At 39.7% G+C, this 19082-nt stretch overlaps 1 protein-coding gene across 1 annotated transcript in view; it reads right to left on the bottom strand.

The window, feature by feature from the left end:
• DPP10 (dipeptidyl peptidase like 10) overlaps positions 1-18813 on the bottom strand; it is a 1219576-nt gene extending 1200763 nt beyond the window's left edge. Inside the window, exon 1 of the mRNA XM_007937655.1 lies at positions 18742-18813. Within this exon, the coding sequence (XP_007935846.1) occupies positions 18742-18813 (72 nt within the window). The remainder of the gene's footprint in view (positions 1-18741) is intronic.
• Between the last annotated feature and the right edge of the window lie 269 nt (positions 18814-19082).

Below are 19082 nucleotides of genomic sequence, written 5' to 3'. Positions count from 1 at the left end.
GTCCTTTGGTGTCCCATGGTCTATTGCTCTAAGGGATGTATTACCATTGAGTGTGTGGGTGTGGCATCCTGGGTTGAGTGGTCTGCGTGTACAGCTTGTTAACTATTGGGCTGAGAGCCCACCCCTGGGGATGAGTTTTATTCCAGGCGCCGAGTGTATTTCAGGGCCATAGTATTGGGAGTCTCACCAGACTTCATCTGATCAGTAATTCTGGTCATTATTGAGTTTTTGGATTTTGTTCCACATTTTCTCTCCCACTCTATCAAGGATCTCCAAATTTGATCCTTTCCTGAGCGGTTGGCATTGGTAGCCGGGCACCATCCAGTTCTTTTGGACTTGAGGGCCATCGTGTCTTAGGGTTGATTGTTTCTAAATGCCCTTTGTGTGTGTGTGTGTGTGTGCATTCTTCTTCACTTCTGAAGGTAGGAGACCATTAACTGCATCTTAGATGGCTGCTTGAAAGCTTTTAAGACCCCAGTCACTACTGACCAATGTAGGATGTGGAGCAATGCTTTTATGTATTTTGTTGTGCCAGTTGAGTCTGGTTTATCCTAGTAGTATGGTCCTGAGGCAGTAGCTCTATTGGATCTGCTTTTTAACAAAATCCCTAAGTAATTCATATGCATATTAAAGATAGAAAAGGAACGGTCTAGAGCTGACTGCCTAATACAGTAGCCACTAGTCACCAATAAGTATTTAACTTTAAACTAACTAAAATTAAAATTTCTGTTTCCCAGTGACACTAACCACATATTAAGTGTTCAAAAGTCATATGAAACTGGTGGCTACCATATTGGAAAGTGCAGATATAGAAATTTCCCATAATTCCAGAATGTCCTCTTGGTCAGTGTTGGTCTAGAGCATCATTTTTTAATATTTGATAAAACAGATTTCTGTGAGAGAGGAAAAGATATTCCAGGAAAATAAGATGCAACAGTCCAGGAGTTTGAAAAAATAAATAAATAAATAAATATTCACGGAACCCTTTTGTACTCAGAACACAAACACTCAAAGTTATCTTTTTCTTTTTAATCCAATGAGAAAACTGAGGACCGTGGAAGGGAAATTATTGCCTTTTGTTTATGTCATGATTCTCTCCTGTGACTCCCATTTCTATATTTATGTCCTCCTTTCCACCATCACCTCATGTTCATAAGGCCCTCATTTCCTCTCCTCCAAAAACATCAGTCTCAAGACAGAGTACATACAGAGGAAAAAAAAAAAGTTACAATTCAATTGTTATTGTCCTTTGTTTAGGATTAAGTTAAAAAAACAAAAGTAGTCATAGTAAATTCTACTATAATACTTTGGTTCCTTTAACTTGAAGAATACCTGCAGTTGGATGAGAAGAGCTATTTATTTTTCAGGATATATGTAGTTAATAAATTGAGTGAGCAGGGAAGGCAAACTCATGATATCTTGTAAAGCAAACTGCATAGGCAGCTGTTCCATCTCTCTCCTTCTAAGGGCAGTTCTAGAAACAGCCATCTCAGACTACCACCATGCAAGTTGATCTGTACCATATTTTCCAATATTCTCAAAGAATGGCTTTTCACCTCCTTGGGTGAGATTATCCTATATCATCTTCCCTGCACAAGAGCTATTTGAGATCATCTTATTGTTCTCCTCTATCCTTCAAACCACCTGGGCCAATTTGTTGGGATGAACCCAACAAGCAATACTGGCTGACAGGCTGCATTCCAGAACCTCAGTGCTGGTGAATCAGAGCTGACACCTGAAGCTCCACAGAGCTTATAGAAGGTTTTGATAAAACTGCTTAAGAAGTTGTCTGTGACATCAAGTTTGGGTCCAGACTGCACCATATTTGTGAGGTCAAGGATATTAAGGAAAAAAAAAAAAAATGTGATTATACTGTGATTGCATATCTGTGTTTTCAATGTCAGGCCAAACCAAAAACCAAACTCAACTGCCAATGAGTCTATTCCAATTCCTGATGACTATATGGAACATACTAGAATTGCCTGTAGGGTTTCCAACGCCACAAATCTTTACAGAAACAGATTGCCTGATCTTTCTCCCACAGAGCAGTTCATGACTTTGAACCATTGACTTTTTGGTTAACAGCCAGATTTGTTAACCACTGTACCACAGAGCTCCTAGAATGTCAGGCCAGGCACTATCTAATATGCCCATCCAAGGACTGTGTAATTTTAGAAGAAAGAACTTTTCTTACACTTACTATTTGCTATTGACATAGGTCAAATCTGTAACATTAGCTGTTAACTTGTAGAAGATAGACTTATTGTAAATAAAATTCTGTTTGCTGTAAAAAACATTCTTAAAGGTTATAGTGTAAATGCCCTGAAGGATGATAATCAGTTTTGTATCTAATTTTGCAAACTTTTTATGTCATTCATTGTTCCTTTCCAGACTGACTATATAACTCCCTCTATTCATCAAATACTTCAAATGCTCTTTGGACCAGCTTGACCATCTTGATCTTTCCTTTATTAATGAATTATATTCTTGACATAAGGAGCTCTGGTGGCCTACTGCCTAAGCCATTTGACTGCTAACCAGAAGGTTGGAGGTTCAAATCCGCCAGCCACTCCACAGGAGGAAGACTGGGCAATCTACTTCAATGAAGATTTACCATCTTGGAAACCTAATCTGGGTTTCCATGAGTCTGAATTGATTCGATGACAGTAAGTTATTCTTGATATCTAAACTCAAAACCAGACTCACTGCCATAGAGTCAATTCAACTCACAGTGATCCCTCCTTGGGTTTCTGAGGCAGTATCACTATGGAAGTGGACTGTCCAATCTTCATTCCGAGGAGTGTCTGGTGGGTTTGAACCGCCAACCTCTGGTTAGCAGGCAAATGCTTAGGCACTATGCCACCAGAAAATGCACATTCACCTTCAAAATCAAAATTTTGTTGACTTTCCTGAAGCTATAAAGGATATAAAAATGGAGGCTGTGCATTTTCTTGATCATCCTCTAATCCATGTTTACTTTGGAGCTAGGGTAACTCCACATAACCCACATATCAACAAAAATAGGAGCTCAATATGAAAGGTAGCTTTAAGTTTCTGGTTTGATCAGAGTAATAAGGAAAGGTGCTTTAAAGCTGAGATGATACCCATTCTATATATTAATATGAGAATCATGTTGTTGTGTGAATTTATTTTAAACTTGTATTTTAAGGGAGATCCGTGAGTCTTACCAACTGTTTTGGTTACATAGTGCCACTCTGACAGGAATATAACACAAATGGGATGGCTTGAAGAAACAGAAGTTTATTCTCTTAAAGTTTGGAGGCTTTAAGTCTGAGTTCAAAGTGCCAGGCTCTAGGGGCTGGGTGAAAGCCCCTCAACCTTGGGCTTTGGCTCTGCCTCTTTCTCCCTGCGACTGAAGCTGGAGGCTTTTATTCACTCAGCTGCTAGCTGTTGAGACTGACAAGCCCAAGGTTGACGAGTAATTAGGCACAGTCTTGATATTACCAAACACATGGCAGGCCATTAATTCAAGTCCATGGCAGGCTGCTGAACAATGACTTAGCTACATGAAGGGTTCAATTGTGCCATAAGCTAGAGACCATTCCCAAAGCTGCTTCTTATATATAGGAAGCAGACTACATCCCTAAAGGAGCTACTCAACTGCTTGTGGTAGATCCCACCATGGAGTTGAATGCCAGTCTCATCATGGGGAATAACCACCATCAGCTGCCCAGCCACTCAACCAGGCCCAGCCAAATTGGCACACAACCTTAACTACCACACCAACTTATATCTGATCTGGAGCAGGTCTTAGTGTCTCTTACTTTATCTGAAATATAATAAGAAACTGCAAAAAATCTATGCCTTATGTAAATCATTGCACAAGTAACCACCTTCTTGCTACCTCCAGATAGCATCTATGTAACACCTCTGGTCTTATTAAACATGTTACCAGGAAAAAAAATAACATAATTAAAAAAACTTTTAAACTAATTGAAGCATTCCTACTTTAATTTTCATCTACTGTTTCTGCATCTGACCTCATTACAATCAAAAATAATTTCAATGATTCTGATAAATAAGTGAGGCTCTTTCTACCAGCTCCCAAGCTAGGAGGGAAGAGCCATAGTTCCTAATCTAGCAAATTCATCAGTGTTATGATCTTGAAGCAGGAGCTTGGGTGGCAAAAGCAGTTTGCGAATGGCTACTAAGAGGCTGGTGGTTCGAATCCACCCAATAGTTCTGTAAAATAAAGCCTTGGTGACTTGCTTCCATAAAGATTACAGCCAAGAAAGCCCTTTAGAGCAGTTCTACTCTGTAATACATGGGGTTGCCACAAGTGAGGGGCTGACTAGATGGCAACAACATGATATTAACCAAGCCATCATTTATCATTTCTGTTGTCTGATCAATAAACTAGGTACTTAGTCACCATGGTTAATTCTGAGATTCCTTTAATAAGAATTATTAAAGGGGAGATGGGAGAAAATTAGATTATTTTGCTTTAAATTCTCAGACTAAGAAATTGAACACAGAGCACATGGTTCTAATAACCACCACCACCTGCAGATTTTATTCTGGCAATTTGACTGTTACTTCTCGTACTTACCAAGTGCACTGACATTGAGTCAATTCCAACTCATAAAAATCCTATAGGACAGACTAGAACACCCCCCACAGTGTCTCCAAGGCTATAAATGAGGAGACTGCCTCATCTTTAACCCATGGAGCAGCTGGTGAGTTTGAACCGCCAACCTTTTGGTTAGCAGCTGAATGCCTTAACCACTGTGCCATCAGAGCTCCTTTCTCATAATTAGGCCATTTACTTATGAGTAAGATATGCTCATAAATGGATACCCTTCCCCTTTAAAAATTAGCTTTAAATACAAGGCAGCAGATGGTACTGTACAGCAGTTCCCTGTTATGATATTGGCTAACTTCTTTATCCCCCGGAAAACCTCTTGGTGTTTTGTGACCTCTCTGAAATACCTATTCCTTGTTACAGCAGAACTCATTTTGGATTTTTGTAAAAATTATGGGCTTGTTCTGTTGCACAGCTCCAAACCAGCAATTTTATATCATGATTCCTTTGTCCTGGGTTTTCCCTTAACTAAAATCACCTTGTGTGACCAATAAGCAATGTGGAACTGACATTTCTGAGTCCAAGCAGCTAATCCTAGATTGTATTTACCTATTTTCAAATATTTGCACCATCTGTGATTCATATTAGTTTTTCTGGATTCGCTTACAGCTCAAGGTCTGTAACTCTGAGAAGGAATGAAACAGTACTTTGAATGTATTATAAAGCATGAGATGGGATTTAATCATGGGATGTGGGAAAAACAATTTCAGAAAAAGAAAATGCACATTCACCTTCAAAATCAAAACTTTGTTGACTTTCCTGAAGTTATAAAGGATATGAAAATGGAGGCTATGCATTTTCTTGACCATCCTCTAATCCATGTTTACTTTGGAGCTAGGTTAACTCCACATAACCCACATATCAACAAAAATAGGAGCTCAATATGAAAGGTAGCTTTAAGTTTCTGGTTTGATCAGAGTAATAAGGAAAGGTGCTTTAAAGCTAAGATGATACCCAACTGTAAGCAGTGCAACATCTAGTATAGTTTCTACTCAACAATGTGACATTAGACAAATCATTTCACCTCTCTCTGTTTCCTGATTTGAACACTAAGGAGTTAGATTTTGTGTCAGTTTTTGCATTTGTTGTTGGTAACTAATGTTGAGTTGGCTTACAAACTCCTGGCAAACTATGCACTAACAAGTTGGGTCATTGTGATCTACAGTGTTTTTATTTTTTGGGTGTAGATACAGTCTCTCAATCATTTATGATTTTATGGCTATTTGAGGGAAGACAATGAAAATACAAGGCTATCTATTTGGGGAATCCAAATTTTCCTGGCTATTACATGGAACCAGAACCAAAAGATCTGCTTTTCTACCTTTCATGGTAGGTCTCAGTTTAGCCTCCACTTTTGCAGTGGAGGAATAGCAGGTGGAGCCTTGGGTCATAGTGTAATATCAGCCCAAGATTGCCAAACCTGTCTAGAGGTAGCACTTGAAACTACCACAGATTCTCTGGCCTCCCTCTAGCGGCAACTAACCTCTTTAGCCCAAGTTACTTTACAGAAGAATTGAAGAGCTTTAGACCTATTAACAGCAGAAAAAGGTGGAACTTGCCTCTTTCTTAAAGGAGAATGCTGCTATTATATCAATGAATCCGGTCTGGTGGAACAAAATGTCAATACATTGACTCGGCTGAGTGAGGAACTATGTAATAGACACTGAACGGAAACCTCACCATTTGAATGGCTCCAATCACCACTAACAGCCTGATTATTACCCCTTACAGGACCTCTTATACTAATGAGTCTCTTTTTTCTTTTTGCCCCTTGCCTCTTTAGATTCCTCCAAAACTGGCTTAAAGAAATGTCCAGAGCCATTGTTAACCAACTACTTCTACACCCATACACCCGCCTGACAACCCACCCAATTCCCACTGACACCAGCCTTTAACCCCACTCAGACCCTGTTCAGCAGGAAGCAGCCAGAACAATAACTTTGCCCTTTTTGTCACCAAAAAAGGCTGGAGGAACACGGCAGGCCAGGAGGGTAAAGGATTAAGCTGGAAAGAATTACAAGAACTGGTCAAACAAGGGAGTGGCTGACCACACCCTATACTAAACCCCAGCACATTGGCTTATAAAGACCCTCAGCTATTTCCTGCCCACTATGCTAATGAAGTGCTTCAATTCTGCTTCCTGCTCCCATGCTAATAATGTGCTTTTACCTTATTGGTTCCTGTAACATATACCCTGCTCTCAATCTGGTCCTCCACGAACCAGGAAGAAAATCACTATAAAAAACCTTTTCTTTCACCTGGGCAGCATGACTTCTCTGGCCCCTCTCAGGGACCCGTGAACCTCGCCTGGGAGCACAGAATAAAAGCTTCTCTTTAACCCCCTCCCCCAAAAAAGAAAAGAAAATACAAGGCTACTATTGACGTCAAAGTAATCTAGATGTCAGAGCATCAACTCTTCAACTGAGAATGGCTTTCAGAAATGTAGAAAGGTAGAAGCAATAGGATTTGGAAATGACATAGATACAAAGGGAGACAAATGAACTCAAACCACAATGATGTAACATGAGGTACTGACCCTAGGGGCAAACAGACCTTTATAAGGGGTGGCAGATGCAGAAGATGCATCACATAATACCACCATGACATTAATGTTGGGTAAGTGACATTTAGAGCAGTTTAAACAACCTCCACAAATGCAAGGAAGAATGGTTCTCTTACATTTTAACTTCAAGTTTGACCCATACATGAACTCTGGTGGCGTAGTGCCTAAGACATTTGACTGCTAACCAGAGGGCTGGAGGTTCAAACCCAACAGCCACTCCTCAGAAGGATGACTGGGCAATCTACTTCCATAGAGATATTGCCTTGGAAACCCAAGGAGGGGTTGCTATGAGTCAGATCTGACTTGACTGCAGTGAGTTTGGTTTTTGGTTGATCACTGCCAACATGTAAGAATAAACATAATTCCTTTGATCAGATCAAGATGTTGGATATTGCTTCAAAATACACACATTTTATACTTCACACCCACCAGGATGCCTATCATCTTAAAAACAGAAAATAATATGTTTTGGCACTGCTGGTGAGAACATAAAATGGTACAGTCATTGTGGAAATTAATTTGGTAGTTTCTCCAAAAGTTAGACATAAAATTACCATAGGACACAGAAATTCCACTCCTGGGTTTATTTCCAAAAGAATTGAAAACAGAGGCTCAAACACATACTTGTATATCATTGCTCTTTGCAGTATAACTCACAAAAGCCAAAGTGACCATGAGCAGATGAGTGGAGAAACATAGTAAAATCTATGTATACAATGGAGTAGTATCCAGCCACAAAATAGGGATGAAGTTCCAATACATGCTATAACATGGAAGAACTTTGAAAACATTGTGCCAAGGAATAATAATAACAAAATAATTAATATTGCATGATCCCATTTATATGAATGATATAGAATAGATAAATGCATAGAAACAAAGTAAATTAGTGTTTGCTATGGGTTGGAGGTCTGGTAGCATAGTGCCTAAGGCACTTGATTGCTAACCAGAAGGCTGGCAGTTCAAACCCACCAGCCACTCCTCGGAAGGAAGATGGGGCAATCTGCTTCTGTAGTGATACTGCCTCGGAAACCCAAGGAGGGGTTGCTAGGAGTCGGGTCCGACTCGACAGCACATAACAACATCAACAACATGGGCTGGAAGAGGGGAGGAAGGGGGAGCTATTACTTAATGGGTATAGAGTTTTTGTCTGGAATGGAACGATAGTTTTGGAAACAAATAGTTTTGACAGTTGCACATGACTGTGATTAATGCCACTGGGTTGTACACTTGAAAATGGCTAAAATGGAAAATTTTATGTTGTGCATATTTTGTCACAATAAAAAAAAAAATGCCCATTTTATTTCTTGGAACATTTATAATTCTCTAAAAAAGGAGCAAAGAGAGGAAATAAAGTGTTTTGGGTTTTTTTTTTTTCCCCCCTTAAAGTCCCTAAAAGCTAGCAGAGGAGTTGGAAAGAAAATCCATTCATAGATTCATTAATCCTAGGGAGCTTAAATTATATGCTAACTCAACTAAACAAATTATGTATTTCTAAATTTGAGAAATTATTTATGAATTTCAGATTTTTCCTCTCTAAAAGATATATCTTTGACCTGTGTTCATTGTCTTATTTCCTAAACTTTGCATCTGTGTCTAAGACAAATCATTATTAGAGTTTATGAAACATTGATTTAGAAGATTATCTTTTGGATGACATTTGGTATAAATTGTTTCAAAACATGAAATGAAGGAACAGCCATGTGTTTCAGTCATTAACTTATATCACAACTTTTTCTTGAGATAAGAAAAAAATAATGGAAGCATGAGTACCTGAGTTTTCACTTACATGATTTTTCTTGCCAAAAGTAAACCCTTGTATCAGAAGTAAGAACTACTTTTACCCTTGTAGAAACATTAATGCAACTTCACATGGCCTCTTTGGTCCATCATTTGAAAATGAATCACAGAAGAACCTGCCATTCAAGTTCTCAATTGTGTAATTCAAATTTATTACATTTCTGTTTTCAGAATAGGGACTCTCAGATGGTATAAGAAATTGGACCTTCATTTAGAGCTCAGTAAAGGGGGAGGCATAGTGGCTAAAGCGCTTGACTGCTAACCAGAAGGCTGGCGGTTCAAACCCACCAGCCACTCCTCGGAAGGAAGATTGGGCAATCCTACTTCCGTAGTGATACTGCCTCGGAAACCCAAGGAGGGGTCGCTACGAGTCGGGCCGACTCGACAGCACATAACAACAACAAAAGGGGGAGGCATAGGTATAAAGGTAATAAAATTGCTTTTTTCTCCTCACTTTTCTTCATTTACTATCAGGAACCTGATACATAGGTTATTGTATTGACCTGAGAAAATGGATAAGTATGAAAAATTACAATAGTATTAAAGTCAGATAATATACAGCTTAGCTGGAAAACATTCCCAAGTGTAAAGTCAGTTTTGATTATGCACTTAGCTAACTTTTCTTAAATTTCAGCTCAAAATATCATCAGATCCCATATGGAAAGAATTCCTAAGTCAATCATTTCTAGGAACCAAACTTCTAGAAAGAGATTATTAAACCATGAAAAGTTCAAAAGACAAGCCTAAGTGTTTTGGGAAATAGATTATCATTTAAAGAATATTAGAGATCAATCAAGTAGTAGAAAATTAATTTTCATCTAATGTTTTATAATAATCTAACTGAATATGTCCAGTATATTTAGATCATAAGTACTTATGCCTTTGTGGTATTATATGATTAAGCATGGTATGTGTGTGTATATATGCATACACACATGTGTATTTAAGCATTTACATTAGCATAAATGCAAAAGTACCCTTACAAAAAGAAGAAAACCACAATCCAATAAAACAAAACAAAACAAAACAGAATCTGCTGTAATGATCCAGAAGCATGGTAGCAATAAGAATAAAAATATTTATTAAGTTCAGCCTTGGGCCAAGTGTTATAAACACCCATTCACATAGATAATCTCTAATCTTTCCAGCATTCTCACCATTTTCTCCCTTCTAAAGATGAAGGAATGACTTTAGAGCTAAGAACTTGCAATTTAGGTCTACATTATTTGCCCTAGATTGCATAATCAGTAAAGACAGAGGAAGGATTCAAGTCAGTTCAATCTATCAGAGACTCTATTCTCAACCCTACAGCAAGCGGTCTCTTCCCCACAAAAAAATAACTAAATATGAAAACCACTGGTTAATTCTAGAAAGATTGTATAATATACTGTTCTGATCAATGGAAAAATCACTTTACCTGAAAGTTTATTTTTTAAAAAATTATTAAAATTTTTACACACGATGGCATAATAAACTTGAAAAGACAATGAAAATCATTTGTTTTTAATTCAGAAGTTATTACAAAGGGCACTCAATGTCAATTACTGAATTGAAGAGTTCAGAATAGAGCATCTATTTTATGGGTTTTGGATAAAAGTGAACGTTCTGTAATTAGTCTTGCTGTTGTTGTTGTTGTTATGTGCCGTTGAGTCAGACCTGACCCATAGCGACCCCTCCTTGGGTTTCCAGGGCAGTATCACTACGGAAGTAGATTGCCCCATCTTCCTTCCGGGGAGTGGCTGGTGGGTTTGAACCGCCGGCCTTCTGGTTAGCAGTCAAGTGCCTTAGCCACTACGCTACCAGAGCTGCCAATTAGTCTTGCAGTAGGTGCTATATTTACCATGTCACATGGAGCTCTGGTAGCGTAGTGCCTAAGGCACTTGACTGCTAACCAGAAGGCTGGCGGTCCAAACCCACCAGCCACTCCTCAGAAGGAAGGTTGGCCAATCTATTTCCGTAGTGACACCGCCTCAGAAACTCAAGGAGGGGTTGCTATGAGTCGGGTCGGATTTAATGGCACATGACACGAACAAGAACATTGGTATATCTCATATTCCAAGAATTAAGGTCAGTTTAATAAAAATGAGTCTACAGTATGAAGAGCTTTCTCTTAAATGTACCACATTCTCTCCCACCAAACCTAACTTTCCAGCTTTCTCTGCCATGCTGGAAATGACAAGTATTTCCTAAGTTAATACACAATAAATGATAAGAATGTTCAACAGGAAAGGGAAGGTGGCTCTCTGTTTAAAAGCCCTGGTGTTGTCTAGATAGGAAAAAAGTAAACAGAATTTGGTTATTGACAAAAGGCTTGTGGAACAAGTCAATGTAATCTTTAAAACAATTGTATGCTAGGAATAATCAATGCTAAGTAGTATGACTTCTCTAGGTGAAGACAGCACACACTAGGGCAGAAACCCCAAATATCTCTGACTTTACATGAGAAAATGTATTTATAAAAAAGTCTGTGTTCTCTCCATAGTGCATTTACTTTTTTTTTGGACCTTTTGAAAGTTTTCACATATAAAATCCCCCAAACTTTCCTAAGATTCATGTCTTAGTGTGTATGTCCCCATTATAATGTTTCAGGAATACATGAACTTGGTTATAAAACACATAAGGTCACTGAGCAAGGATGAAAATACAGAGAGAGAATTTTCATAACTGGAACATAAAAACTGATTTTTTAATTTAAATATTGCATAGGATTAGCTGTAGAGAAAAAAAAAAAGTGTAGAAAAGGTCTTTTGAGTTATGTGTACTCTGAGCTTGGCTCACTCCTTTTACTCTTCTAACATCAGGCACACCAGTTTTGGGTTCCAAGAACTCTAACACTATGCCCACACTCCTGTCACATTAATAATGAAAATCCCCCTCCATCCCAAAGTAATTCTATAAATTACATTTCTCTTTTCCTCACTAATCCTCTTTCGTAGGCTAATTATCTTATAAAGCACATTGCACTAAAAATGACATTCAACATATCCTGCAACTGATTCACCTATCAGTGAGAATTAGTCAGTGTTTACTTTCAACGTAGCCTGTGACAGAGTAGGGCATCAAAGGAAGTGAGTTTTGATTGAAAGGAAGCAGAAATGTTACAGTATTTTCAAGTGTGGTTGTCTGTTAAATTAGTACCAAAGCTCCAAATCCACTAATATTATATTTGCATGTATGCATCAACCCACATAAAATCACAGAAATATGAACCCTGAAAGATTAGATATTCTATGAAACCTGCAATAGCTATATGTTGCTTAATGATTCTCTTAGCCCCCTTCTCTCGGGTTTTTACTCTCAGACTACCTTTTTACTGAAAGTTTGGTTTAGGATAAGCATTGTTCAAAGCTTTTACATATTATCGGAGCTCTGTCGGCACTGCAGTTAAAGAACTGGGCTGATAACCCAAAAGCCAGAGGTTCAATTCCACCAGCCACTCTGCAGGAGAAACTTGAGGCAGTCTGCACTGGCAAAGATTTACAGACTTGGAAACCCTATGGGCAGTTCTACTCAGTCCTATAGGGTCACTATGAGCTGTGATCAACTCCATGGCAGTGAGTTTTGTTTTAGTTTTACATATATATTATGGTGGTGTAGTGCCTAAGGCATTTGACTGCTGACCAGAAGGCTGGCGGTTCAAAGCCACCAGCCACTTCTTGGAAGGAAGATTGGACAAACTACTTCCATAGAGATACCACCTAGGAAACCCAAGGAGGGATCACTATGATTCAAAGCGCCTTGACTATATTGAGGTTTTTGTTTTTTTTTTTTTTTTTGCCCACAATATAATGGAGAAACTGAATTATTCTTCCCAAGGAAACACATTAATCACATATGAGGCTGGCATATGAATCTTTGTTAGTGATTCCCAATGCCTAATCCAAAGTTATTCTAAATAAATATATGAGTTGATGAGAAAAATGCTCAGTATTAGCCACAACATTCTAGCACTTTGTATGATACATGATATACTGTAAATAAATTACCAATATGTCTGTGAGTACTAATGAGGTGATCATAATTCAAGAAACACATTTTTAAGCACTTTATTTTTTACTTACACTGGGACAAATTTAGTTGTTTTTTTTTCCCCCCATTGTAGTGCCCTTCATAATATAATACAACATTAATATTTAATACTATAATTCTCTTTAATACAATTCAATATTTTTAAGTTTATAATTTACAGAATCCCTGAAATAAACAGATAGATAAAAAGCATATGAAAAGGAAGATGTTTTGTTTTAGGTTCTAAACTCAGTAGATAAAATTACATACATTAAAAAAAAAAAAAAACACTGCCATTGTGTTAATTCCGACATATAGCAACCCCCATTGGCTTTGTGAGGCTGTAAATCTTTACAGAAGTAGAATGCCCCATCCTTCTTCTGTAGATCAGCTGGTGTGTTTGAACAGCTCACCTGGTGAGCAGCCAAATGCCTTATCCACTGCCTTATTGAGTGGATTTGACTCATAGTGATGCCCCTCCTTGGGTTTCCGAGGCAGTATCTCTACGGAAGTAGATTGCTCAATCTTCCTTCCAAGGAGTGGCTGGTGGGTTTGAACCACCAGCCTTCTGGGTAGCAGTCAAATGCCTTAGGCATTATGCCACCAGAGCTCCTCACATATATATATATATGTGTGTGTGTGTGTGTGTGTGTGTATACACACACACTATATATAGTTATATATATTAATATTTATGTTATATATATATCTTATATATTGATTATTCTATAGATTTGTGTATATATATAAAGAGAAAGTTGTTGTTGTTGTTATGTGCCCTCGAGTCGGACCTGACTCATAGCGACTTCTCCTTGGATTTCCGAGGCAGTATCACTACAGAAGTAGAGTGCCCCATCTTCCTTCCAAGGAGCTGTTGGTGGGTTTGAACCGCCAGCCCTCTGGTTAGCAGTCCAGTGCCTTAGGCACTATGCTACCAGAACTCCCAAAAGTAAGAAATAGATATTCTCTCTGTCAAACCATAAAGGCTTCTACATAACACTTTATCTAACTTATTTTTATAACCAAATCATATAGAGCATTCCCCCAATTATATACTGTGTTCCATATTTTGAATGCTCAGAAAAAGATGATAAATCTATTAAATAAGAGTTTTAACACAATTTCCAAAAAGTATTTTCAAGGTTCTGTACTTAAAACAATACTTATAGATAAATCATGCGATTTTATATATTATGGAAGCATGGGAAGTTAACTTCTTTGCAGGTTTTCATTAATCATATACTTGAAAATTTTAATCAGGTTTGTTTGATGTGCCATCAAGTCAGACCTGACTCATAGCGACCCCTCCTTGGGTTTCTGAGGTAGTATCACTGCAGAAGTAGATTGCCCAACCTTCCTTCCAAGGAGTGGCTGGTGGATTTGAACCTCCAGCTTTCTGGTTAGCAGTCAAATGCCTTAGGCACTATGCTACTTGTTGTTGTTGTTGTTGTTATGTGCCGTCGAGTCGGCCCCGACTCATAGCGACCCTTCCTTGGGTTTCCGAGGCAGTATCACTACGGAAGTAGGATTGCCCAACCTTCCTTCCGAGGAGTGGCTGGTGGGTTTGAACCGCCAGCCGTCTGGTTAGCAGGCAAGTGTCTTAGCCACTATGCTACCAGAGCTCCCTATGCTGCTAGAGCAGGCAAGTGTCTTAGCCACTATGCTACCAGAGCTCACTATGCTACTAGAACTTGTTAATTAGGTTTACCCGTTTGCCAGACCCAAACTGAAATGAAGTACTGAATATCAATTTGTGGATTGCAATATTTTATGTCACTATTACCTAAGTGCCAGATGCTATCGATATTTTACAGAAGACATTCTACCTGTTACAACCTTGATCTCAATATTTAACTGCTAATTATTTCATCAACAAGTTGCTGCAAGTTGAAATGCAAGAAATCGGTTTCCTACCGAAATGTCGTAAAGGAAAATGCATAACTAATGCTGTCTTAGCAACTAAATACTTGCTTACAAAAATACACTTTTTAGTCATATTCCAGAAAATAGTTAGTTTTGTGGGGGGTTGGGGTTAGTCTTTGTTTTCTTTTGTTTTTTGGAGCTGAGAGAAATATTTTTTAAATTGGATTCACGGATTCAGCAAAAGGGTGCCACCTGGTGGAAATGTGGGCAAATTTTAAACTTTCCCTATAAAAATGCACTCATTTAACAAATCTTGACAGCCTGATAGCTATCAAGGACATATGATATAAAAATTAAATAATAATAATGATAGTAAAGTTCCTATGTACTTATGAAGACCTATCTGGTCTTTATCAAATTATTAATAAATGAACATTAAAATTTCAAGTGCTAACATTTACAATTATATTGAACCTTAAAATAAATATTTCACCCATTTTTCCATTCTAGATAAATCTGCATGCACATACACACAAAAATATTGAAATAATTTTGCATTTTGCTAATAAGAATGTGCCATATTGTGATTGCAATGTATTTAATAAGTGCCACTTTAGACTTATTCTAAAAGTTATAGATCAGAGCTGAGTCTCAGGTCCACCACTTTTGAAGACAAACTTGGTCAAGTTATTAATTTCTTTAATTATCTGTAGGCGCATTCTAAAAGGAGGGTACCAACAGGACCTGTCTACCTCAAAAAGTTGCTTTAAGAATAAATAATAAAATACACTCAATAAATGTTACCCAATCAGCCCTGAGAACAGTACTATGCACATAGCAAGTACTCAGGAAATTACTTTGGGGAAAATAATGAGAATAAGTTAAAATTAATCACTTAAGTTCTCTGATTCCTCAGTGCAAAATGGGATTTTGATCATGATTAGTGGGAATGACTGCATCTAACCATGTCAAAGTATTTATATTTAAACATTTCGTAACTGTGGAGTGTTATGAAAACAGTAAAAATAACTTGTAAACATTTACTTTCTCAATGAAGCTTTAAAGGGAAGGTTACTAAAATGATAAAAAAAAAATATTTCTATGATTCAGAATGTTAATAAAAGTATGCAATACGGGCTTTTCTATTTGCTGTTGCTGTCTGAGGAGAAAACCTCTCGCCATGGCACTAATGTGACAGAGGACAGTGACAGAGAAGATGACACAGGGAGGTCAAGCTCACAGGAGGACCATAACAGCAACCAAATTATATGGTTCATAACCATTTTCAATTAGTGCAAAGACAATGGTTTTCCATTGTGCTGTAAGTGGAAATGGGTGCTTGATGGCCTCAGGACAAGGCATCTTTGAGGTTACATAAAAAATCTCTACCATAGAGAGGGAAAGACCATTTCTGGCAACATTCAAAATCTTAAATCATTCAAAATCAATACACTGTGAGTGATTAGATGGAACACATTGGGTGTTTAACTATTAGGTAGGATTTTATAAAGCTACATTTTATTTAAGTGTGTGATTTTTTTTTCCCTGAAATATCACAGAAACTAGAACAATCAATTATGTCTATATAGAGGTATTATATCCAGGATCACATGGGAGTTACAAAACAATTGCAGAATCAGACCATAATGACTAATACTGTTAATAAAAATGTAGTAGTCTTACAGTAAATATTCTAAGTATTCACATAAACCATTCACCTTATTCGGCCATCATTTCATACATCAAGCTTTGAACAAGAAAATACTAGATACAGATATTTTAGGGGAGTGCTTGGAAAACCCTCAATGGGATGCTGCCATGTGTATTTCAGCCTGACTTTCTTTCCCCTTGCAAAACTCAATCAATTTCATTTTACCTTACACATAATATGCATGCCACTGACATTTTAAAATCATGTAAATGCTCAGAAAGTCACTGTAAAATGCTCAATTAGAATAAGTGTTCTGGAAATGGCCACTCCCTGAATATTTAAAGTGGCCATAAAAAAAAAAAAAAAAAAACACACATACACACACTCACACACACACACTAACAGGAAAAATGGATTCAAGCTCGACTCTCTCTCTTCCTATGAATTTTAAGTACCAGATTAGTCCCGACAAAAGGATTGGATGTGATCACTATTTACATAGACATTTTCAGCTTCTGTGCATCAGCTCAGCTTCTGCCTTCTTACCTCCACCATCACTGAACTGTTTGCAGCACCTCAAGTAACCAGTTGGTGTCACAGGTTAGTGGGCAAAGATTTCACGTGGGGACTCTCACCTGACTAATCATTCTTATTGGTAGCATCACTCCAAGAGCTGTACAGAGACTCAGCAGCTTGTTAATGAAACTTAAGGGCTGTCAGCCTGAAAGAGGATGTTAAATCCACACTCCTCTCCTGAAATTATTTTTGTACATCTGCTAACCCTTTGCTACACTGTGGTGTCTGTGTAGAGGGGAGGGGTCCAAGAGGTGGGTGTATTAAATGTTTTAGTATTTTTATACTATCTCAGGGCTGGGAGCAAAGAGCATGGTTTAAGAAAATGACTGCTTTGTAAAAACTGCAACACTCACTCCAGTAGAGGAAGGGGGAGCTTGAAGGCCTGAAGTAATCTCCACCACCTGTGTGAAACCCATGTGAGGTGAATGAGAAGGGGAGGGGGAGGAAAGAGTCCACAAGCCAGAAGAGATGACCAAGACTGGAATATTAATAATAGAATCCTTGGCATCGCCTCCCTCTTCCTCACCGCCACACTTGGCGATTTGGACAGCTCCCTTTAGCACACTCCTCAGTGCTTAGAATATGCGAAGAGCCAAGCCTTTGCAGGAGCTTAGCTGCTTGCACATCCCCTTCACCCCACTTCTAGCAATGTGCCGGAAGTATCTCTGCCAGAACGCGTCGGGGCGGCCTTTCACAGTGCATTCGGAGCAGAAAGCCCCATCTCCGGTACCCCCGGCCCCTTGGTCCTCCTGCTCTGTAGTTATCTGTTGACCAAGGAGCAGCCCTCTCTGCCTAGAGTCTTTAATTGATGTAAACGCGACAACACCTCGAGCCAGCTCATCACAGCCTACCTCCTCGTCGCCAAACCACCTCAGCGCTTCCAACCCTTCAACTTTGGAAAACAGCAACAGCGAACTCCCGAGTCACCCCAATCCAGGGACAGAGATGACATGGGGATCCACCCTGGTACAGTTATGCTACAGATCCCAAAACACCTAAGCAAAAAGGGGATGTCGGGTGCAGAAGAACGGGAAAGAGATGGGAATGACCCCAACCAACACAAGCATCCCATCGCTGCAGACACACAACACATCTTGTTCCAACAAATCACTAAACCAGTCCTTCCCCAGTTCCCTTTAACAATGAATACCTTTCTGGCTACCCCCCTTCCCTCACTCTAGCCTCTTCAAAGGAAAAAAGAGGAAAAGAGCAACTCTGTCAGCCTAAAGGTCATTTGCCTATTAGGTCAGTTGGGCCAGCGCGCGTCCAAGATCCAGGACCACGAGTTCAAAGCCCTCGAGTGGATGTCTCCAAGCTCCCGACGTATCTCTCCAACATGCACCAACAGGGAACAAGAGGATCCCTTCTTTGGCCCGGGTTGCCCCTCGCTCCCTCAGTGGCCAGCCCGCCGGGGCTCCCCGCCGCACCCCCACAGCCATTACCTCTCTCCCCCCTTCCCCACGGCTCTCCACCTTGTGCATCCTCTCGCCTGGCCCCGGAGCGCACTTAGATGCTCCAACTTCCTGCGGAGTCCATGGGTGAGCAGAGGATAGCTTGGAATTGGGGCGGAGGTAGGGGGAGGGAGGCGTGGGAGCCGAGCCGAGGAGAAGAGGCGGGGGGAGCGCGGGCCGGAGCCTCCCCTCCCGGGAGGGCCTGACCAAGGCTGCCAACTCTCACCTGGTCCGCTGGCTGCGCCTGGCTCGCCCTGGGCCCCTGGGTGGGCTGCTGCTCCTGCTTCATGGCTGTCATCGCCGGCAGCCCGCTTTGGCGCTCACTTCCTCGCGGGCACTTCAGACTCGGGGACTGTCACTTGGCTGTGACTGCATGTCACAGGCGCCCGTCGCTCTCCGAATTGGCGGAAGGGAAAGCGGCGGCGACGGGGGAGGGGGAGGGGAACAGCAGGCGGGGAAGGAACAGAGAGGTACTAGGCAGGCCCCCCCAGGCAGGACTCCCTCCTTTGGCTACCGCAGACCCTTCAACTCTTCACTCCCTCCCCCCACCACTTCAGCGCGTATAGA

This window comes from Orycteropus afer, unplaced genomic scaffold, assembly GCF_000298275.1.
Source record: "Orycteropus afer afer isolate SDZICR_OR568_19922 unplaced genomic scaffold, OryAfe1.0 scaffold00004, whole genome shotgun sequence".
Lineage (NCBI taxonomy): Eukaryota > Metazoa > Chordata > Mammalia > Tubulidentata > Orycteropodidae > Orycteropus > Orycteropus afer.
The sequence above is the reverse complement of the archived record's forward strand: the minus strand, read 5'-3'. Positions and strand labels throughout refer to the sequence as shown.